Source organism: Gymnoscopelus braueri (genome assembly GCF_963280865.1).
Source record: "Gymnoscopelus braueri genome assembly, chromosome: 22".
Taxonomy (NCBI): domain Eukaryota; kingdom Metazoa; phylum Chordata; class Actinopteri; order Myctophiformes; family Myctophidae; genus Gymnoscopelus; species Gymnoscopelus braueri.
The window spans coordinates 28996272-29020941 of NC_137624.1; the positions used below are offsets into that span (position 1 = coordinate 28996272).

The following is a 24670-nucleotide window of genomic DNA, read 5'->3' on the forward strand; positions in this document are numbered from 1 at the left end:
ACAGATTGTTGTGTGTGTGTGTGTGTGTGTGTGTGTGTGTGTGTGTGTGTGTGTGTGTGTGCGTGCGCGCGCGCCTGTGCGCCCGTGTGTGCAAGTGGGTCAGCATGACTGTGTCAGTATTGAGCAGAGCCCAGAGCTCCTGGATCAATAACATTAACTGATCAAATGCACAGGAAATGACAAAACCTATAATCTGTCTGCCTCTCTCTCTGTTTCTCTCAATTCAATTCAGTTCAAAGGGGCTTTATTATTATTATGAGAAAACATTTGCCAAAGCAAAAGTGGAACAAAACAGTCAAAACTAAATAACGTACGCACTACCTATTATTAAAAGGGAATTCTCTCTCTCTCTCTCTCTCTCTCTCTCTCTCTCTCTCTCTCTCTCTCTCTCTCTCTCTCTCTCTCTCTCTCTCTCTCTCTCTCTCTCTCTCTCTCTCTCTCTCCGTCTGTCTTTCTCTATCCTCTCGTTTTCTGTAATATCCTATTTCTGTCTTAGCAAACCAAGAAACTATTTCTGCTGTAAGTGGGCGTCTGTCTGTACATGGAAGTCATTCATAACTTCACCCATTTTCAACCTATCTTCATATAATTGGTCCTCACTTAATGCTCATGATAAAATGGTACCATCTGTATCTGTGTCTCATAGGAGGGCTGTGGACAGTTCAGAAGAAACCCGCCTACCAGTGACATCATCATTAGGCAGGTTTCTTCTTTTTCTTAACAAGATTTTAAAATGTTCCTTTCGATTTGTATTAATGCAAGAACAATGGCTTCTATTATAGCAGGCTAACTTTCCAGGAATAGAAAGCCTGCAGTTTCTATAAGCTTGGGTTCCCTTATCGATGATGTCACTGGTTTCTGGTTTCAGCGATTAGTTACAAGACCACAACCACTGGGTGGCGCAATTGAGTTAAGATTACACAACATGAATCGAGTCGATGCTTTCAAACCGCACGAACCCTAGCGCCCCTATCCCTATTCTGGCAAACGTTCTGCAAAAATAGGCAAACATTTTGTGAAAATATGGCAGCTCTAAACACGAAGCGTTGTGAGCTTGTAGATCAGCTATTTGACGTACCATGAAGGGTTAACCATCGATCAATCGAACAAACGCATATGGAAGGATGTTGAGATCAGAGAGTAGAATGTGTTGGCATCTGCAAACTCTGCTGAATGATGGATAATGTTTCTGCACAGTCTGTCATTTTCTTCCCACATTTGTTTTAATGGATGTACAGGTCGCAGCGTGCGTGCGTGCATGCTGCGCCATTTTAACAAAGAGCATTCTTGATGCAAAAAACAAAAGGCCCATTACACAAGACTGAAACGTCTGCTGTTGTGTACCATGGATATATTAAGAGAAATGTAGTGTGTACACATGTGCGAAAACAAATCGAAAACCAATCTGTAGTTTACTGCAGAGATAAGCAACCTCTTCATTCACAGCACTGTAAGTCACCAACCTTACAACGACCGCCGCTTCCATCAACAACACTTAAGCTGAGATTCACACAGTGATTCGTTCAGCACCTCACCGTCACAGGAGAATGCAATCCAAACACACTGGGATAAAACTAAATAGAAAACATAATTATGTGTGCTATAACTACTGCACATTTAGCAGCCGCGACGTAATCGGCGATTACGTGATAGATGGTCGGAAACTCACCATCGTCCCGTGACGGTGATACTGTTACATTAACAAGCCTATAGTGTCTAAGGGAGTGTCACTGTTTGGGTTGCTAACTAATGAGGAGGCAGAACGAAAGCAGTCTAAGCTGATCGGACTATAGTTTATCTTAACCCATTAAGACCTGAGGCGATTCTTTAAAAAAAATCTAAATCATAACAGTTTTTGGAAAAAAATCTAAAAAAAATGTTTTCAAGATTTTTCAAAAATAGCAGATCTACAAGCTCATAGCGCGGCACTCGGTGCCGCGCTATGAGCTTGTATATCTGCTATTTTTGAATAGCCAAAGACATCTAAAGTGACACAGATGCGTTCCAGGTATCAATGGAAGCCAGGATGGCTGGGCACCCTGTGTCCACGGAAACCGTCCTCAACACAGGAAGCACTAGAGGCCACCTGCTCCAACACGCACACACACATACAGTACTGTACACACAAACAATTTATTCAATTTGGACTTTCGATTAGAGACATGGATCGTGTCAAAATCCACACACGAACGTGATTAAAACGTGATTGATCTGTGCTCTCACCGATATCTCCAAACTGCCGACATGTTCACTAATTTGTCTCATGAAGAGGGTGACGGTCACGGCGGGCAGGATTATGCAATGACATAGCCTTTACATTGCAACGGTAAACAACCTCATCTGTAGGCTGTGTCACTACAATAATATTTAGGCTACTTGCTAATATTATGAGTCATTCAGCGCAATGATATCACGAGTACGAGTACATGAGCACAGTATTAGACTTGGTACCCATACTGGTATCGGTGCATCAAAGTTCACACAACACGCACACACGCACACGCATGATACAAACACACTCTAACATTAGCAGTAATAATGACACACTGTAGCACGTACTGCAAGACAATAATGATAATAATGACAAGAAGCCCACCTACCCATCGCCAGAGAGCGTGAAACAACACCCAGACTGAGATCATGTTTGGTCGTTTTGGGGAGGAATTCTCTGCATGTCTGGACTCATGGCAACTATTCGTGTCAAAGCCCCTAGTTCAGACACACAAACAAAATGTGCACATACACACACTCCCAATAACCAAGACCCCCCTCAGACTCCTCACAAAGCAGCAACAAAAAGCCTGAAGGATGCTGAAGTTAAGACTCTCTCCAGACTGAATACTAATGACACACACACACACACACACACACACACACACACACACACACACACACACACACACACACACACACACACACACACACACACACACACACACACACACACACACACTCTTAATTGAGCAACAATTTGAAGTAGAAGGATGAACAGACTTGTGTACACAAGCTCTCCACTACATTGGGACCATACACAGTAAAATGGTTTCATTTGTACAATCTCAGAGTTAAACAACATTTCGCTGCTTGTACTTGTGTATAAAGTTACAGACAACCTTCTTGATTCTTCAAATTGATGCTCAGGATTTTACAGTGTAAGCTGCATGCAACACAGGTCTCTCACCCCACCCCACAGACATTGCACCTGCACTAGTCAATCAGACTCATTGAAGCACTAACCAATCAGACACATTGAAGCACTAACCAATCAGACACATTGAAGCACTAACCAATCAGACACATTGAAGCAGAATGCAGACTGTACCGACCACACTGCCACTTTTTTTGCCATTGGAAAGAACATAAAGACTAGTCAACGGATATACAGTAACAGTCACACTCACAGCCACTCCACTGCACCATCATCCCTGGGCCAATAGCAGACACATCTGACAGTTTGCCACAGAAACAGAGGCAAAACTATAGCTCATTAACCGTAATTAAATGAGCCCTTCCCTAATACCTGCTGCCAAACAGTAATGTTTTTTCCAGTAACAATACAAACTACACTACAGTAATATTATAATGGAATTAGTTGTGTGCCATGTGGAAAATACACAACAGTGGATTAACTGTGAATTGATGAGTGCACTGATTATGTGTGTTCATCGTGTCTCCATGTGTTCACCAACAATAGAGTCCAAAAAAAAAATTTCACCAATGTCTTTCAAGCCAAGGTCAAGGGGTCACCAAGATCACTATGCCGGTCATCAAATTATTCTCAGGAATGCGACAAAAACAAAAAAATCTCCATTAATTGAACTACTCCTTTAATGTGTATTTTCAGAAATATAACCGCTTAAACGACAATACTTAATCTCTCAAGACAGATTCTGCTAACAGCACCACTGCCCTAAACATGTAGTGTTGTTGTTAGTAGGAATAAACAAAGAAGTGTACTAAGAAAGAGGAGGAGACAAACCAAGTTCCTGTTTCTACAGAAAAAGGAGGTGGTGCCCCCAGAGGTAAAAACAAAGGGGAGACATTTGTTTTTCTTCCCTTTTTTCTTTTTTTTTACCGAATGGGTTCCCAGATTGATACTTAGTAAACTTGACCTTTGGCTCTGTACTTGGTTCTCTCTTTTTTCCCCTCTACACCAAACCTCTTGGCCACAAATAGCTGATCTATAAGCTCCGATATGGGGACCCACTTGCAATATGCTCACGGCCCACCAGCGGGCTCCGGCCCACAGGTTGAGAACCAGTGCTCTATTCCAATGAACTGGAATGAGGTCCTCACACGTTTATCACCAGGCTGCCTGCAATTATTGGATTCCCGAGTATCGACCTGCAGCTCTACTGCTGCGTTATTATAGAAGAGAGCCAAACTAGGGCATCAGCAGGAAAGAAAGAGCATGGCATGAAGGCCTGGATGCACAGCATCAGGAAAATAAAGATAACATGCATCTAAAAGCTTCAAAATTGAGCAATAAAATTCCAATCTTCCATGTGTTCCTCCCATCACATACACAGGAAAAGGACCGTCCAACGCAGATACAACTTCCAATCGACATTCCCGTGGTTATCTTTTGAAGCACCGCACATTAACCCTAGAAATGCCTTCTATACCAGTAGTTCTCAAACTTTTTCTTAATTAAAAATTATTCAACATTTAACAAACACTTTCAATATTTTTCATAAATGATAAAAAATAGCAGATGTACAAGCTCGCAGCGCGGCACAAAGCTTGTATATCGGCTATTTTTGAATAGCCAAGGCTAAAATGTAAAATGACAAAGAGGCTTTCCCGGTTTTAATGGGTTAATACCGCAAAAAGGAACGTACTGTACCAGTTAACTTATGTAGTCTCTCTCTTGGTTTCTTGTAGCCCAGTTTCTTCTATTTTCAATTTCTACATTCTGTTCGTCTTTGTCTGTTTCTCTGGTAAGAACAGTGTGCTGCCCTTCTTTCTGTGCCCACACTAATTATTGCACCTGTATACCTGTGCTTCCTATAGGCACAACCTGTGCATGTCTATCCAGTGCCCGCCACCCGATGTCTAGACATAATACTACTGCAAACTAGACCAAAATAACATGCCACAATAATACCAAAACATTAATTAAATTCAGCTCCTACAAGTTTGATTGTAAATCAAACTGATTGGAACTGATTCTGTCTATGTTCGTGCGGGCTAGATAATAACGACCAACCAGAGGTGACTGCGATGATGAGGGTGACGCATTACTTTTACAGAAAGCGTTGTGGTGTACTTAGAATTGTCTGTGCTAATGTGAATAAAGGGGCCTGGCATAGCCTTTAACCCTAGTCAGTGTAAGACCCCACACTGGGGTTGGCCTGGCGCTCCAATGAACACGATTGTCCATGTTCACTGGTGGGAAGCTAGCAGGGGAGGGTGCTCATCACCTCTAGCGCTTGCACAAGTGACTCCTACAGGTCGGGCGCCTATTCAACAGTGGGAGCGGAACTGAGAAGGATAGGGTGTGTTCTTCCACATGCATTACATCCTCCCACTGAAACTCCTCACTGTCAGGTGAGTCCATGCGGTTGTCTACTCTGCACCCTCTCTAAGACCAACATGTAAGGCAGTGTGACAGGGACATACACATGAAGGGAATTGGCATCACGACTTGTTTGGAAAGCCTTAAAAAGCTTGTTTAGCTGGACCCCCTGGCCAAGGCATTAATTACGCTGGCACAGGTAAAGTAGCATTAGCCTCAATAACTTACAGCATTAGCCCACAGATAACTAGCTCTGCCTCATGCTGACACTTTACAGTTGTGTTAATATGTGGGGAAATAGGTTTAAACTAAATCTAAACTTAAATACTTACAGTATGTGTGAGACAACCATTTAGAGCTCACAGTATGTCATGATGGTTGTTTAGCACCCGACTAGAGAGCCGTTAGCTCACAAACAGAAACCTCTGGTTAGCATTCTAACATTCCATACTGAGGTTGGAATGTGATAAGGAAAGGACCTGTTCACTTCAATCTCAGCACAGCCCCACCTGCCTCTCTCTCTCTCTCTCTCTCTCTGGCACATAAAACAATGTTTTGACTGAAGCAGCCCTGACATAGAGCGAGGTCAAACTCCCTGCAAGATTAACTCTGTTCCGTATTCTCATTCATCAAGCTGCTTTGGGTTTAGACATACAGTACGAACAGTTTGCTCTCGTTGCTTTAGTGCAGGACCGTTCAAAACTCGTCTGTTCCTTCTTAACTTAAACCCTATGTACACTTTGTTGACCTCAGTCCCCCAGGTATCTATACTAGGCCCCCTCCTTTTTTCCCACTGCGTTGTGAGCTTACAAGTAGATGTGCTATTTCCGGACTGAATAGTCAAATAGACGTGGTTCTCGACCTTTTCTGGAACAGGGTCCACTTGAAAATAAGTGTTCGCGGCCCACCCATCTTGACCACTTAACACGGCAGCCGATGTGTGTTTTCAGATAATTATTTTAACGATCAGTCAATTGATTGTGTTCCACCTCGGATCAATCTTATTTAATGGTATCACTTTTTAATATTAATTCTATATTAAAATCTTAAGTGTTTTGCCAATTATTTGGGGGCCCACTTGCAATATCCTCATGACCCGACCAGCGGGCGACAGGTTGAGAATCACTCCATATAATTTGGTGCACCCCCCCCCCCCGTCTGTGTGTTCATTGTGTGCTGGTGGCTTCTGGTTATGAACAGAACAGTGGCGTTAGCAGGTGGATCGTTCTTTTACTTTGTGTTTAATGAATGACTTTCTGCAGTGGCCTGTAACAATAGTCAGTGGATGCTGTGGACAATGGTCGGTGGGTGAGATTGTGTAACACTGGGCATCAGATAGCTGGCCTGCATTGTTGTGTTTCCTGCATCCCGCCTGGCCGCTTCCTTTTGTGGACCTGAATGTGGCCGTGGGGCCAATCGGATGGATTCTTTGGCGCTAGTGTGACATGATCTGGCGACAACCTCCGAAAACCACGACTATTAGCCCCCATTTTAAGTGCTAAAGTCTAAAGCATCGATTCTCAACCTGTGGGCTGGGGCCCGCTCGTGGACCGCAAGGATATTGCAAACTGCGGGCCCACAAATCATTGGGGGGGCCGCAGATTTTAATGATAATGTAACATTAATATACCAAAAAAAGCATAAAAATCCACTGGAGTAATGTGGTGGTGTTGTTTACCTGCCCTCTTGCTGTGTATTCTGGTGTTCTCACTGTTTGTTTTGGTAGAAGACGGGATGTTTTTGGTCCCAGTAAAAAACAAACCAAAAACAACCCCATGCATCTACCAAAACAAACAGTGAAAACACCAAAATACAGCAAGAGGGCAGTGTGTGTCTGCAGGTAAACACCGCCACACTTCTCCCGTGGCTGATGACTGCTGGTATAGAGGGAAATCATTGGTAAAAAAATTAAAATAAAAATGTATTCGACAGCGTCAATACGCTTATGTTGTAGTGTGCCCTCCTCAGGTCTGAACACCACATGGTGATTATGCTCATTTTTAAGTTGCACCCTGAAACACATGCACTTCCAACAGACAAAGAAAGGACAAGACGTGGCTCAAGGTTCATAGGAGTCCATTATGTGTCACATCACATGAACGATGGTTCTTTCTTTTTATAGTTTGGAAGTGCGTGAGAGAACCCTGGAAACCAAGGGCTGCTGTTAGTCGTCAGATGTTCTGAGCTTTAATGGACTTATGTGTATGGCTGGTTGAAAAGTTCCGACAGTTCTTCACATCTGTGCTGTGTTCTCCTACTTCTTGAATTATTGTAAACTTCCTGAGAACTAGTTCTAACTCAACTGATATGATACATATTCACTTGAGGCTATATACAGCGTATAGTAAGTCAAGTACAACTAATTAATTAAATAATGCATTTTTATATTATACATTGTCTTGATTGTATGCCAGTGAGGTGAAAATAAGTCCTGGTTTTGTGGTCAAAACATTATTCTGTTCTACTCAGGATTAATGTAGACATAATAATTTGTGCAAATACTCTAGAGGTACAGAATGTGTGTGCTGTCTGCTGTTGACTACAGTAAAATCCTTGTATTTTCAAAGCAGAGTCTACACTCTCTCTCTCTCTCTCTCGTTCTCTCTCTCTCTCAGTCTCTCTGCTGTAGGCCTTCATCACTTCTCTAAGCTGTCAACCATTCTCATGGGCCAAGCAAAAATAGCCACAAAAAGTCATTTGCACCTCCCCAGAACCACTTAAAATTCCAGTTATCTCAGACATGTACAGACTTGAAATGTTTTTTTGTCCGAGTGCTTGCATAATCGTTCTCAAAGGCTCAGTCCTGAACGCTGACCAGAAGGGGACTCGTTCCCAGGGGATTTCACACAATCAATCTCGCCAATAATAATCACAAAGCTGTTCAACTTATTTTAGCGAAACACTGGGTCATGATAATCAGTCATCACAAACCTAGTACACTTGTGATGTGTGTAGGCATGTTTAGACCAGTGGTTCCCACTAGTACTCTGTGACTATATAAAAAGTTATGAACAATCTTATAAGTACTCAGATATTTTACTTAAGTAAAAGTAGCAATACTACAACATAAAAAATACTCTGTTACAAGTAAAATAACTGTGTTCAAAATGTTACATGAGTAAAAGTACAAAAGTATTGGCATCAGAATATACTTAAATTACCAAATGTAAAAGTACAAAATGTTTGACAATAGCTGATCTACAAGCTCACAACGCGTCGCATCGCGACGCGTTGTGAGCTTGTAGATCAGCTCTTTTCAATAGCCTAGGTATAAAATGGGGCTAAAGTGGTTCATTCATGTTTTATAATATAATAATTTATATCTGCAAAGTAACTAGTAACTAAAGTTTTCAAATAATTGTAGTGGAGTAAAAGTACAATATTTGCCTCTAAGATGTAGTGGAGTAGAGGTAAAAGTATTGACATTTTGAAATACTCCAGTAAAGTAAAAAATACCTCAAATTGTACTTAAGTACAGTACTTGAGTAAATATACTTAGTTACTTTACACCACTGTCTTACACTACTTTTCCCAGTACACTCATTTTCCCAGTACAGAGGCAAATTCTATAATCTAACAATTATGTCTTAACCGCTTTCAACCTGGAGTCCTTGTTTTGGGCATGTCAAGTGATATACATATTTTACTTGCAGATATGCAAATGTTTTGTGATGAAAACAGGTGTGCATTGACATTTTGAAATCTTGAAAACTACTGGGTCTAGATTGTTATTCTTGTATTATCAGTCAGATAATTATGTGTGTGAGAGTAGCACAGATTTGACTATAATGTTTAGGACTCATCCAATAACACAGGGCAGAGCAGCACTCACTTCCTGGAAAACAGCCATCAACAGATCAGCCATTCAAAGACCATTGGCTGCTTAATGTCAACAACACTTCCAGCCCTGATGTGAGACAGAACAGATTTCCTACTAATATCCTCTCTTCCTACCGCACCCCCGACACACACGCGCACGCGGGCACACACACACACACACACACACACACACACACACACAAACACACACGTTATGTTACTATATTTGTGAGGACATCAACATTTTAGGACGCCAATCTTAGATAGATTTGCCATTTTTCACCCTAACCCTTATAAGTAGTAGCACGTGGTTGAAAATAGCCAATATACAAGCTCAACACTTCGCTTCATGCTACAATGTGTTGAGAGCTTGTAGATAGGCTATTTTCGGTGTACAACACCAGCGCGCAGCTACATAAAAGTCTCATATGGCATAACTCCAACCCCAAAACCTAATCCAAATCTTTTCCTAATTTTAAGCCTAACCATAAAAACAGCCATTTCTCTTGTGAGAACCAGGAACGTTGTCCTCACTACTGTATGTCTAGTTCTCACATTCAACTATACTTGTGGAGACATTTGGCCCTCACAAGAATAGTAATAGTATGCACACGTGCACACACACGTGCACACACACATACACACACGCGCACGCACACACACACACGCACACACACACGCACGCACGCACGCAAGCACGCACACACCACGCACACACACTCCTTCACCCTATCTGTTTTCCATTACTCCCACATTCAGCTCCTTCCCAGAGTGTACACTCTTGCACTCTTCAGAATTCAATTAAGTTTTTAAGTAAAGTATGTTTACTGTGTTATCAGGCATAAAGTAATGTATACTTATTATAAATTCAACTGAAAAAAGGAGAGGAGGCTTAATGTCACACACCTGTAGAATGTTAGGTCATACTTTGGTCTGCATTATGCATTCCAGAAGGAATGCTGGAAGACTGGAAGTTTTTATTGTTATTGTTGATGTTTTTCTGGCTCTCAAGTCTGATTGCTTGGTTTGACTGGAGTTACACATAGAATAAAACATAGGGTTAAACTTTAAAACAGAATTAAACAGAGATAACCCTTTAAACCCTATATCCTTATTTGATGAGAGTCCCCAAGGCTCTATACTAGGTCCACTAGTATTTCCCCTCAACAACAAATCCATTCACCAAAAATAGCCGATGTACAAGCTTATGTAAGCGTCATAGCATGTTAGCTATTTTCCACCGAATGTTCGCCCCAGAATAGGGTGAGAACATGAATAGTGTTCATGTGGTTAAACATAAATCGAAAAGAGGAAGGAAGAAATAGGTAAAACATTACCATGGATGATTGATGAGGTTGTATCCTGTGTATCCAATATCTATTTGTAATCTCTGAGAGCGTACAGATATAATTATTTTTGTTAAGCGACACATTTCGAAAGCAATTCTGTGACCAAGTATGAATAAAAGCTTGACTCTTTTTGACCCCACACACACACACACACACACACACACACACACACACACACACACACACACACACACACACACACACACACACACACACACACACACACACACACACACACACACACACACACACACACACACACACACACACACACACACACACACACACACACACACACACACCCTCCTCACCCTCTCCCACTGAATGTTCACCCCAGAATAGGGTGAACATGAATAGTGTTTATATGACTAGATATTACTCCACTGGTCTAAACATCCACTGAGAAGACGTGTATTATAACAAGGGGTCTGGGAAAAGAGTGCGAGGGGGGCTTTGGTAACGCTACCCCGGGATAAACAGGGACGCGTTTGTCAAAACTGCGTCACCCACATAATGCATGCTGCATCGATACAGCAGCCTCTATATCGATACACATATCGTCGGGAGTATGAATCGATTTATTGCCATATCGATTAATTGAACACACCCCTACCATCTGTATACATTTCTTTTTAAAGACTCTCATTGTACTAAAGACTCTCAAATGACAGTTAATCATGGCGGGAGATTGATGAGGTTGTATCCTGTGTATCCAATATCTATTTGTAATCTCTGAGAGCGTACAGATATAATTATTTTTGTTAAGCGACACATTTCGAAAGCAATTCTGTGACCAAGTATAAATAAAAGCTTGACTCTTTTTGACCCCATCGCCTCCTCCACTCATTCCTCCACCAGGACCTGCACCACACACACACACACACACACACACACACACACACACACACACACACACACACACACACACACACACACACACACACACACACACACACACACACACACACACACACACACACACACACACACACACACACACACACACACTCCTCGCCCTGGGCTTGATACACTTTGTTGCCATCAAACCACTTACTGTTATATAACCTGTGTGTGTGTGTGTGTGTGTGTGTGTGTGTGTGTGTGTGTGTGTGTGTGTGTGTGTGTGTGTGTGTGTGTGTGTGTGTGTGTGTGTGTGTGTGTGTGTGTGTGTTCAAGGAAGAGGAAGAGGTTTAACAGAGGAAGACATAAATGATAGCATTGTTGATTCTGTCAGTGTTCTCATACTCATCACAGTAGTAAAAGACACATCCTTCACCCTACAACTCCACACCACACACACAAAGCCTTACAGCATTACTGTGTAAACCTTTCTAACCACTGCACACTGTGGGTCCCACATTCAGTGGGAGGTGGAGGGAGAAGTACTGACTTAGCATGTATCTTCATTATTTTCTAACCTGCCTCCTGTCTGCAATTCTTGGCCATCTAGAAGAAGCAGAGACTTCAAATGTAGCTGGTGGCTGTAATTAATGAGGCGCAGTTTACGGAGCTAGTTCAGGCCAGGCAACTCAAGGGATTGGGGCAACCGATCAGGTGACTAGTCACATGCACTTTCCTCCTGATCGGGTGGTTATAGGTACTGCGTTGTTACCTGCTCACTCTGGCTGCCCTGTCTTGCTGAGCTGACGTGTGTCGCTACTGCTGCTGCTGTTGCTGAGATCCTGCTACCGCTGCTTACCTGCTGCTGCCCATGAAGTCATATAAACTCATCTTCTGGTCGTTCGTACTCCTCACCATGTCCTCCTCCTCCGGACACCGGGATCGCGTCCCTCCCCCTGGGGGCATCCCGGGTTCCCCCGGCCAAAGAGATCGACTCTGGTAGTCCAAAAACAGCTGGGTATCTACGTATGCTGCTGACCATGAATAGTCTCATATTGTTCATGTAGGTGGTCATACGGCGTCGTTGGTTCTTGGTTGATGGTTGTAATCATAGCTACTCAGCTGCGTGCTACTGGTTCTAATCGTGGTATTACTTTCTTACTTAAGTAAAAAACTAAATTAAATTATGGCTAAATCTCTTGCTAAACGCTCAGCTCAAAAGCAGTAGCGTTCGTCATTGATCGATATCAGTATGGTCAACTAGAGTGTAGAAATAGAGTAACGACACGCTTGATTCCGCCGCAAAACGGGCTCCTTGGGCTGTAGTACCAAACATTGAGTTAGACGGAGCACTTCCGCATTCCGGGCTATAGTTCCAAACAATGGGACTGCCTCATTGAGTTAGACGGAGCACTTCCGCATTCCATTCTTACAATGGGAGTCGACGCTAGTGTCAGAACTCTCTCTATGGCACTGGGTTGACGGTAATTCACCAACAGTGTTGCTTAAGTTGCTATGTTTTCTTATCGTAAGCAACGATGGGCTTGGGGTTCTGTTATGGTCCCCAGTTTAGCGTGTATTTGTTCAAAGTAGTTCACTTTATCTCAAGATTGGGTTTCTAGACCTGGTTGTTTACTTCTCTCTCAAGAGATGACGTCACCGATCTGTGCGCACTGATATGGCTGGTAAGTGCTACTGCTTGGTAGAGAGAGGGCATGGCTTCACTTTGTGATTTGCTTTGCTTGTTCTGGCTCTAATGTTCAGATTAATATCTTTATGTACTGGTTAAAACACGGATATGCTCAGTTGGCTGCATCTTGCTTAATTTATAGTTTAATGTATCATGGTTAGTTCAGTGGCTTTAGATGGTACTCTTATTCTGAAGAGATCGTCCACCGGATGTTGTTTGAGGCTTATAGTTGATGACCGAACACTTCTCTACCCATGCGAAGGAGAGATGGGAAGCTAACTTGTGAGTAGCGTTCAAGAAGTAGTTGTTAATGCTGCTAGAATTCATTGAAATTGATTTAGCAGTTATCTATAGGAGGTTCTGTTTTGGCGTAGGGCTGGAACGGATGAACTATTACGTTATGGGATAAAGGGATACGTTTTGTTCCGTAGTCATGCTGTCTGACTCTATGATTGGTTGACTTTTCTGGGGTAACCTGGGAATTGTAGTCTCTGCTCAAGCCTCCGGCGTCAGATCAGTGGTTATGATACAGGCAGAGATTTTATTCACGTGCTAATCGTGGCATAAGCTATATTTATTATTTTATGTAGTCTGCGTGGTAAAATAAATTTCAATCAGGCTGGATGGCATAAGATGTTAAGTAATCTCAGTAAGCCACAGCAACTAAAGCATTATATTGATAAAATTATTATACGTTATGAACTTGCTTGTGACTTGCAAATACGTGTTAAACAGCAATAATACTAAGTATCACAGTTTAGGATTAATAAATGTGCAAGTCTAGTTGGTGTTAAATATCATAGGTTACGGGTCCGTTCGGATTCCAATCATCATTTAGCAGTATCTTTATCAGAAGGCTGCGAGCATGTTGTAAGGATGTGCATAGATCATTCTATGCTTAAAGCAGTCTGTAGTTGTGCAGACTGGCATTATATCGCGTTAATTTTATTTATGGTGCTGATGGTGGCTATAGTTTATCTCTCGTGTAGCTATGTCTGGCATCTATTTGCAGAGTAGGAAAATGGCACCAGACGTTGTCAATTCATGTAGCAGTTCAATTGCTCTAATATGTGGTGGAGGTGAAGTAGGCCGTTCATATTACGATGAAATAAACAAATGAACTTGCAGTGCAGATTAGACGTTATTGGTTGCATTCTATCGTTGTTATGCTCTTGTATTGCTAAATTACACTTGTTAAGGATCAGGATGAGCTAAAGGGATTCTCATTTTGCTGCATACACTTGGATAAGAGATGGTAGAGACGTTGTAGCACAGGCTAACACAGTACGTTTGCTTCTTTGTGGAAGCTTTAGATTGTCGTAGCACAGGTTAGCACAGCATGTTTGCTATGTGGAAGCTTTAGATTGTTTGTAGCACAGGCTAGCTCAGCATGTTTGCTTCTATGTGGAAGATTAGAGTGTTGTAGCACAGGCTAGCACAGCATGTTTTGCCAACGTGGAGGCCGAATTGTTAGCACAAGCTATCTCAGCATGCCTTGCTACGTGGATAGCTCTGGATTGTTTGTAGCACAGGCTAGCATAGCATGGTTTGCTTCCCACGTGGAAGCTCGAATTGTCTTAGCACAAGCTATCTCAGCAGGCTCGCTACGTGGATAGCTCTGGATTGTTTGTAGCACAGGCTAGCATAGCATGGTTTGCTTCCCACGTGGAAGCTCGAATTGTCTTAGCACAAGCTATCTCAGCAGGCTCGCTACGTGGATAGCTCTGGATTGTTTGTAACACAGGCTAGCATAGCATGGTTTGCTTCCCACGCGGAAGCTTGGATTGTTCGTAGCAAAAGCTAATTCAGCATGTTTGCTTCTCATGTGGAAGCTTGGATTGTTGGTAGCACAAGCTAAACACAGCATGTTTTGCTTCCCATGCGTAAAGCTATCAAATTGGTTGTAGCACAAGCTAAACTCAGCATGCTTACTTATGTAGATAGCTCTGGATCGTCGTAGCACAAGCTAAACACTGCATGCTTGCTTCCATGTGGGAGGTACATGGTATATAAAAAAGTTGGCTGCCAAGTGATGTTGTCATGTTATGAGCATCAAGATTACAGAAGTAAAGTTATTGCAACAGGATAGATAGTGGGGCTTCAGTAGAGTCAAGATATCAGTCATTGTCCATGATTGGCTGGTGCGCATCGATTAAATAAAATATATATATTTCGCCGCGACATATCTCGCAGGACGGATAAAGAGGGACTCCGATCCTGGCTGCTCCTGTTATCAATAGTTACACTATGTTGATGGGCTTTGCTTGTCTCATGCTTATCAAAAGCTGGGTGACTGGAAGTATTTGTCCCCGTATAAGAGGCGCTGCGGTATCCGCCAGAGTGGGATGCTCACGGCATATTTAGCACCACATCACGGTGTGTTCATCACTGGTGACGAGTGTTGCAGTGCAACCAGCAGCTTGCGGTGTGCGACTGACTGTGTCAGGATTGAGGCCACACTCGTGCATTGATGTGCAGCATGCGTCCCCACTCATCCACAGTGAAGCACGCACGCTTCACCGTGGATGTGTGAGTGGCTTCAGGAAGTAAATTCCTGTCCCAGCGGTCTATAAAGGCGTCATCTCGTCCAGGGTGGCTCATCATGGTAATTGCAAGAATAATTCTGCTTCTGGTTCTAGATTCCAGGTTGAGCTACCTACGCTCTTGGCGGCACTGTGAGCTCTCAAGGCAGCGTGAGAGAGCTGCTTGAGATGTGGGCTTCTCAATGTTCTCAGCACTATGCTGCATCATCTACTGTGCTTGAGATGTGGGCTTCTCAATGTCTTCTCGGCACCTATGCTGCATCATCTACTGAGCTGCCTAGCCTTGCTGCTAAACTCTGCTAAATCAATTCTGCCAACCTCTGGCGTCTGGCTCTGTTGGGCCGATCCAGACTTGCAACAGATGGCATTTCGTGCTAAATCTATTAGGCTATGGATGGAGAGGGATATCGGCGTTAGTTAATATTATTCACATGTCTAACAATCTGCGTCAAGCTCTGCAAGCTATAATTTAAGTTGTATACCGTATTCTTTCTGCATCAACTGCTATGAGGCTAATTGCTAATATGCGCCACAGGGCGCTTAACCAATTTAGACCGAGGCCGATTCTAAAATCGCCTTCTAAATTTTGACTAAGTTCTGGAAAATTTCAAATGGTTATTCAAAAAAAAATACAAATGCATGTTGCTATACGGTAAATGGCAACATGAACCCAAAATGGGTTAAACTGGTCATAGGATGGCCGGGCTAATCCAGAATTGCAATAACATTGTGTTTGTCTCTCCATCTGTAGGCCTAAACTTGAACTGGTTCTCTGCAAGCTGCGAGAGATCGGCTCAAGCTGTGGGCTTTCTCCAACCTCCGTATTGATGCAGCTACATCTACAGCGCTGCTTGTCTATGCTTTTCTTAAATCTCGGGGGCAATGGTCCTCAGGAGCTTACGTAGATATTGGTTAAGGATTACATTCTGCAGGCTAAAAGCTCATGAGTATGAGTGCTCACGCTGTTCTATCGCTAATTCAATAAATGCTGCATGCGTATTATTGACGCTTTAATTACAACTCGGGTGGATTGCTGGGGATTTAGTTTAGTGGTGATGTCATGGTGCTAAAAAATGTTGGTTTATTCCTATAGCGCTAAAAAGTTTTTCTATGGCTACGTAGTCAGGCTAATCATATCAAGCTCAGTCTATTAGTAATTGCTGCTCAGGTATCGTTGGGTACTGATTCAGATGTTAAGTAAAGATAGCACGTCTTTACACACATAGTCAGTACACTTTATTTATTATGGATGATAAACAATAGTTATCATTCATCATAGGATGACCTCATTTATATATATACGATATATATATATATATAGCAGATTTCTTTGAAAAAGAAATAAATATAGAATGTCCTTTTCGAATCCTACTCGTGGTGCGGTACAGCAGTGGACACTGTAGTGTTAGGATACCGTCTAGGACTCCTGGTTTCAGGATCAACAGGTACCTGGATTCATCAGGCTTGTTGAACACATGGTTGCATGCTGCATTTGTTTAAGTTAAAACTTAAAAAATTAAATGTGAGGAACACTATCATGTTAGTAAGAAACAAGTCATGGAGCTCCACCATTCTCACAGATGGTTGGTCTGGCGTCAGGCCCTGTGCTCCCAAGCCGTTTTGGGGGTTCTGGCTGTTTTGGGGGTTTAATTCATTCCCTGTAAATGCTAATTGGCATGTAACATTCATTAAAATGTTATCCTTACAGGGAATGAATGGATTCAGAGGCCTGACGCCAAACTATGCTTCCTCTTGTTTTCTATACCATGCTCAAGCTTGCAAATATATATTGCTAATAAATATATATTCTAATCCAATCTAAGAGTTGTCTGACTGAAATGAGGCGCAGTTTACGGAGCTAGTTCAGGCCAGGCAACTCAAGGGATTGGGGCAACCGATCAGGTGACTAGTCACATGCACTTTCCTCCTGATCGGGTGGTTATAGGTACTGCGTTGTTACCTGCTCACTCTGGCTGCCCTGTCTTGCTGAGCTGACGTGTGTCGCTACTGCTGCTGCTGTTGCTGAGATCCTGCTACCGCTGCTTACCTGCTGCTGCCCATGAAGTCATCCCACCCGCCTCCCTGGCATCCACCTGTAGGCTCTGTTTCTAGATCCCCTTGGGGGTTTAATTCATTCCCTGTAAATGCTAATTGGCATGTAACATTCATTAAAATGTTATCCTTACAGGGAATGAATGGATTCAGAGGCCTGACGCCAAACTATGCTTCCTCTTGTTTTCTATACCATGCTCAAGCTTGCAAATATATATTGCTAATAAATATATATTCTAATCCAATCTAAGAGTTGTCTGACTGAACTGTACTTATGAGTCATTGTCGCAATTCAGCCGTGTCTGTCTGTCTGCAGATAATCGTCGCGCAAACAACTACGCAGATCAGTGTCATATTTCTTGGGCAACATTGTTGCTATGACCGTTTGGAGACCAACCTGCTGTAAACTGCCTCCCGCCTTGCATTGCCTCTTACGGAGTACTCACACAGTGAATGTAGGACAACAAAAACTTGAAATTCGCTGGGTCAATCAAGTTGATGATGTTGTTGTTGTTCTCCATAATGAACATTAACAAAGTCAAACTGCACTTGCAGCTGACACACACACACACAGACATCTAAATGACATCATGAAAATGTCAACTGCCCAGAAACTGGTCCCTGACGGCTGGTTAAAGCCAAGAGACGTCTGGTGTCTGGAAGCAGCTATTGAGAAACATTTGTGATACTGTTCAAAGCACTGCGTCATGTAAGGAACATGCATTATGATATATTGAGTGTCATACTATTGTGATTCATATCTATTTTCTGACTATTCTATTATTATCTCTGCCAGACCGGAAGCCCGTAAGATTATGTTTTCGACTCACTCTCTCTCTGTGTGTGTGTGTGTGTGTGTGTGTGTGTGTGTGTGTGTGTGTGTGTGCGTGTGCGTGCGTGTGTGCGTGCAGCTAAACACACATCGCTGGACCGATCAGCATCAAATCTTTTGTGCACACTCACTGCCAGTAGGTGAAGGAAGACATTCCAGCCCATATTTGGCATGACCTTATTATGAATTGCTTTGAGAGTCGGCAGAGCCGTTAAGGACTACATCTGCTCCTGTTGGCATACTGTACCATCCCATCAGATCCACCGACGACGCCCTCTCCCAGGTTATGCACGCCACCTTCTCCCACCTCGACAACAAAAGGGAAGGGGGCCATAGTTAGGCTGCATGGGGTTTATTGACTTCAGCTCAGCTTTTAACACCAGGCTGCTTAACTGTCAAAGGGAGTGAACACCTCGGCGTGCGCCTGGGTCAGTCACACCCTCACCCTCAATACCGGAGCTCCCCAGGGCTCTGCTTTACTATCTCTACACCCACGACTGTGTGGTCAAAAACAGTGTCATGCTGACGACACAGTGGTGGTGGGCCTGATCACACACAGTGATCACAAATAATGACATGCGGGCCTACCTAGAGAAGGTGGCAGTGGTGCCAGGACCACAACCTCTTATCCAAGGAGATAATCATGGACTTCTATTATACACAACGGCAGGGGACCTACAGCCCCTCATGGTCAGCCGGTCACCACCAGTGGAGAGGGTGAACAGTTTCAAGTACCTCTGTGACGTGCACATCACTGAAGACTTGACTTGGAAAATGCACACAGAGTCTGTGGCAAAGATAGAAGGCTACAAAACCTATATCACCTCAAGACAGATGAGGGATACAAGGACTCAGAGAAAGTCCTGAAATCCTTTCACTCTTCTAGCACTCATAGCATTCTGGCAGGGGCGACCACCACCCTCCAGTGGTGGAAAGTAACTAATTACATTTACTCAAGTACTGTACTTAAGTACAATTTTGAGGTATTTTTGACTTTACTGGAGTATTTCCAGTTTTCAGTACTTTTAATTCTACTCCACTACATCTCAGAGGCAAATATTGTAGTTTTACTCAAGTAACAGAGTATTTCTACATTGCAGCATTTATACTTTTACTCAAGTAAAACATGGAGTACTTTTTCCACCACTGCCACCACCACCCTCTGGTACGGAAATAGCTCCTTCCAGGATCTGCGAGCCCTGCAGAGGGTGGTGCGGTTGGCCAAGTGCACCACAGGCCCCACCACTGGTCCCTCCCGGCCTTGCAGGAACTCATACGCTATAGCAGGTACTTGAGCAGAGCAAAAAAATTATTCTGAATCTGAAGGACAAAATCACCCCATCAGCAACGGACTGTTTGTGCAGATGCGGACAGCAAAAAAATGATGCATCTCAAAGCTCAAGGCTCAAGACTCTCAGCAAGAGATTTTTTTCCCCTGAACAAGGATGAAAAACAAGAAAACAAAACAAAACTGCGTTTGATCTGCACCAACAACCCTTTCTGCTCACAACAGAGCATACAAAGTCTTATTCTCCTTCTGTTTTGGGCCGAAAACCCCTGCACATATTTGTATTAATGTACGTTATTGTACTTTATCATAACTGCACTGTACTCTTTATTATTGCATAATAACCAGTTGCTAAATCATTCCCTTCATATTCTGTACACGACACATTGCTGCTAAAAGGGTTTTTTACCTTTACTTGTCTTTCCTAAACCCCACTGCTGCTAAAAAGTTATACCCTTACTTTTTCTGCCTCATATCCAGAACAGAATCCAGTATTATCTTGTTATTCTTAGCAGATGACACACCAACATTTAGCTGCTTGTTAATACAGATACAGTTACGCACACAGACAGACATAGATAAATAGATAGATAGATAGATAGATAGATAGATAGATAGATAGATAGATTATACACAGCCATCCAGACTGTCTAGGCCATATGTTATTTATTCAAATCAGGTTAAGGTCATTTCTTCATGTAGGTTACATTGTTGCTGCAGAGGAGAGAGACTGAGAGAAGAGAGACAGAAAAACAGACAGACAGTATGCCTATTGTCTACACTATAGATAGATAGATAGATAGATAGATATTTAGATAGAGTATTGCAGCAGTGTGTTCTACTGACCTCGTTGGGTCACTGTGTCAGAAGAGATGACAGTATCCATGATTTGACAGACAGCTCACTAATGAGGTTAGTGACCACCAGCCCTACATTCATTCATTAGCCTAATGACTGACAAACCTGCAACACCGCATTATGCGTATTGCATGTAGGCCTACTACAACATACATATATAATGTACATCATGGCATGCACATATCAACATATAGGACTGGACTGTGCAGTGCAGACTACCAGACTACCAGACCTTCCTCTGGAATCAGGCTGTGGTCATTGATAGAATAATACATACAACAATGACATCATTAATAATAACCTGACAGACGTAGTGACAGGCCCGCTGCAGCAGCTGTGCTGTGCGTCTTTATATTAAAACTTTATTTATATCTACCTGTGTAAAGAAGACAGCACCGAGCCACCGACCAGCCCTTCCTTCCTGGGAGTCCTTCCTGGGACGTGCAGTAATGCAGCAGTAACGTGGCAGGAGTAACGTATTTTTTAATTACCTATGTTATTATTATTTCATACCGCACTAACCGCAGGATACAGCACCGCTCAGGAGTAACGGACGCGCGAGCCTAAAAACCTGCTTGCAGCGCGAGGCGGGCGCGTGAGTTTCGCAGAGCCGTGACGTCACAACAGTCGTTTTTTTAAAGCACGAGCTTTTCCAGGTTCCAGTTCCTTCCTCTATTATCTCGCGTGGAACAGAGACGGTCTCTCTCTCTCTCTCTCTCTCTCTCTCTCTCTCTCTCTCTGTCCCCCTGCCTCCCTCTCCCTCTCTCTCTCTCTCTCTCTCTCTCTCTCTCTCTCTCTCTCTCTCTCTCTCTCTCTCTCCCCCCCTGCCTCTCTCTCCCTTTTCCTCTCTCTCTCCCTCTCCCCCTCTCTATCTCTCCCCCTGCCCCCCTCTCTATCTCTCCCCCTGCCCCCCTCTCTATCTCTCCCCCTGCCCCCCTCTCTATCTCTCTCCCTCTCTCTCTCTCTCTCTCTCTCTCTCCCCCCTCCCTCTCCTCTTTCGAGGCACGCGTGTTGAATAATGCAGGGCTGAGGTCCCGTTGTGTTCTGTCCCGTTCCAGAGCAATCAGGAGAGAGCGAGCGCCCAGCGCCAGGCCAAGCACAATGAGACTCGACCCGTCAGATCAGGTTACTGGCAGCACTGAGCTCTATTCAACAATCTGACCCCCTGTCTACTCCCCGTAACTCCCCCCCTTTAACAAGTGGTGGAAAGTAGTACTTTTACTCAAGTAGTACCCACTTGAACCCTAAAATCTTAGTTGACCGGGGTCCTCCAGGGGTCTACTCTTCACCGATATAGAAGTAAAATCTCCAATCTACAAGTGAGCTTGCAGATCGGCTATTTTCGCTGAATGATCCCTATATGACATCAACGTATTCTCACACTGGTTACGTCAAAGCCAGGTGTGATGAGTTGGGACCTTTTAACTCTATGGTTGGGACAGATTTGACCGTTGAGCTGCACCCGTATGACAAGGCGGGACTCCCCGTCGAGTTGCACTTTGACGAGGAGGTGATGATTTGCGACTCTCTGCCTATCGGTATGCAACTCGCTGGGTGCTGAGTCAGCAGAAGCGGATTTCACACTGCTTGGCATATGGCCTCGACCACTAGCTTGCCTAACGGCTCGCTCGGGTGTCCTCATGGGCCTCCCGCCCTCCAGTCCACTTCTAACAGTGAGCCAGGCTTGTTTTAAATGTTTTAGCAGACGCGTCAACCATGGACGAGATTTGACCGATATGCCCATCTTACACTAAAATTGCCTATGGGTGGGTGGGCCACGGGTCGGTGTGTGTGTCTGTGGATCGCGCCGCGGCCCTTGGGGCCAGGGCCCCCGGCAAATGCACATATGGAGACAAATTCCCACGTCAAATACTCATATGGAGTCAAATGGTTGTAACTGTAATGGTATCTTGCTCTGTAAAGCACTTTGAGCTGCATTTCATGTCATGAAAGGTGCTATACAAATAACGTGTATTATTATTATTATTAAATGCACTGTATATGGAGATAAACATGCAATGATGTCAGACACAACCCACCAAACGCCAAACGCACACAATGGAGATCTGATTTTCAACATGCACTGATGTCTGACACAACAGAAACAGAAATGGGTCACTAGTAGCCTACTTTTGGAAAAAGTTCGAATTCTATTTAAATCAATTCAAATGGGTTTTATTGGCATGAGAAATATATATTTACATTGCCAGTAAGTGTGAATTAGCACCAAAAACGATACAATTAAAGATATACTTAGGCCTACTAGAATAAGGACATGTGTAAACAGAGCTGTCTATCATTACAATATTGAAAACAAATATATAGTTAACTTGTGTTTTGGACGAACACACCTCTCTCCCACTCTCTCACTATTTTTCAGCCCACTGAGGTCAGCGTCAGCCGTTCAAAGCTGTGCATGGAAGCACTTCTTTTTTTTCCAGAGCGGACAATAACAAACTCAGAACCCTCCAGAACAATTACGTTCCGTGACAAACAGGAGCAATGAACCCACCACAATAAAGCAGCACCGCCGACAATGAGCAATGTCTGATTAGGAGGAAACGCTGAGACTGAAAGGCATTTCAGTCATGTCCCCCTTTTCCCAACGGATATCACAGAGCACACACCCTTTATTCATCATGAACACACAGCTGATATGTACAGTAGACCTGCATAGTACATACATATACGTATACAGTACAAGCATACTACATGCAAGCACGCACGTATGTATGCACACCAAACACACACACACACACACACACACACACACACATACAGTACACACACACACACACACACACACACACACACACACACACACACACACACACACACACACACACACACACACACACACACACACACACACACACACACACACACACACACACACACTCACTCACTCACTCACTCACTCACTCACTCACTCACTCACTCACTCACTCACTCACTCACTCACTCACTCACTCACCATGGCAGTGTGTGGATGTTTGACAGGAACTGTAGTTTGATGTCCATTCCCTGTAGTCATGGCAACCCTTGGTGTTTGTCTGTATCCTGTAACAGAAACAGATATCATCACCATCATCATTCTCATTATTGTCATAATGGTGGTAATTTTCACTATTATTAGCATCATAATTACTGTCATAATCAAAGCACTCAGATACCCACACTCTCACAAACACTCTCTTTCTCTCTTGCTAAGCTCTCTCTCTCTCTATATCAGTGGTTCTCAAACGTTTTCATGTCAAGGTCATTGTATTTGGCAGCAAACCCTGCACAGGGAACAGATACATACAACAAGATTTTCTGAAAATAGCAGATCTATGACACAAGATGCGACGTGGTGTGTGCTTGTAGATTGGCTAATTTAAACAGACGATATACAGTATAATAGGGTTAAAGCGTTCAAATTGATTTTGATGATACATTAAAGGTAGGGTAAGTGATTTGCGTTGGTTAAAATAATTGTTAAATAGCTCTATATTCTGATAGTACTCATTGCTATAGAGTGTTTGTTCAGTATTAGGAGTCTCCTTGTCTCTCCAGCTCTTTATCAAACAGAAAATGCATTTTCGTTTCAGTTTCAGTTTCATTTCCAATTTTATCCAACCAGGACAGAGAACTCAATCAGGATACAGATTAAACAAGTGAAATTGGAAGTGATGACACTAAGAAATGAGCAGACAAAATTGGAACTGGAACACTATACAAATTAAGCTTAAAAATGGGTACTTTCTCCTGATTGGCTGAGATTTTGACACCTACCGAAAAATGTGGAAGCTGGAGAGACAGGGAGAGACAGGGAGACTCCTGTTACTGAAAAAACACTCTATAGCAATGATTACTATCAGAATATAGTATTTTAACCTTTT

The 24670-nt window shown here is 43.1% G+C and overlaps 1 protein-coding gene across 5 annotated transcripts in view; it reads right to left on the bottom strand.

Moving 5' to 3' along the window:
* palm2akap2 (PALM2 and AKAP2 fusion) overlaps window positions 1–24670 on the bottom strand; it is a 352841-nt gene that overhangs the window by 274368 nt on the left and 53803 nt on the right. For all 5 annotated transcript variants that reach the window (XR_013932550.1, XR_013932551.1, XM_080419797.1 and 2 more), the window contains exon 8: window positions 23764–23849. Coding sequence is in view for 3 of the 5 variants with exons in the window: in XM_080419797.1 (XP_080275923.1) it covers window positions 23764–23849 (86 nt within the window). In the remaining 2 variants the exon portion in view is untranslated. The remainder of the gene's footprint in view (window positions 1–23763; window positions 23850–24670) is intronic.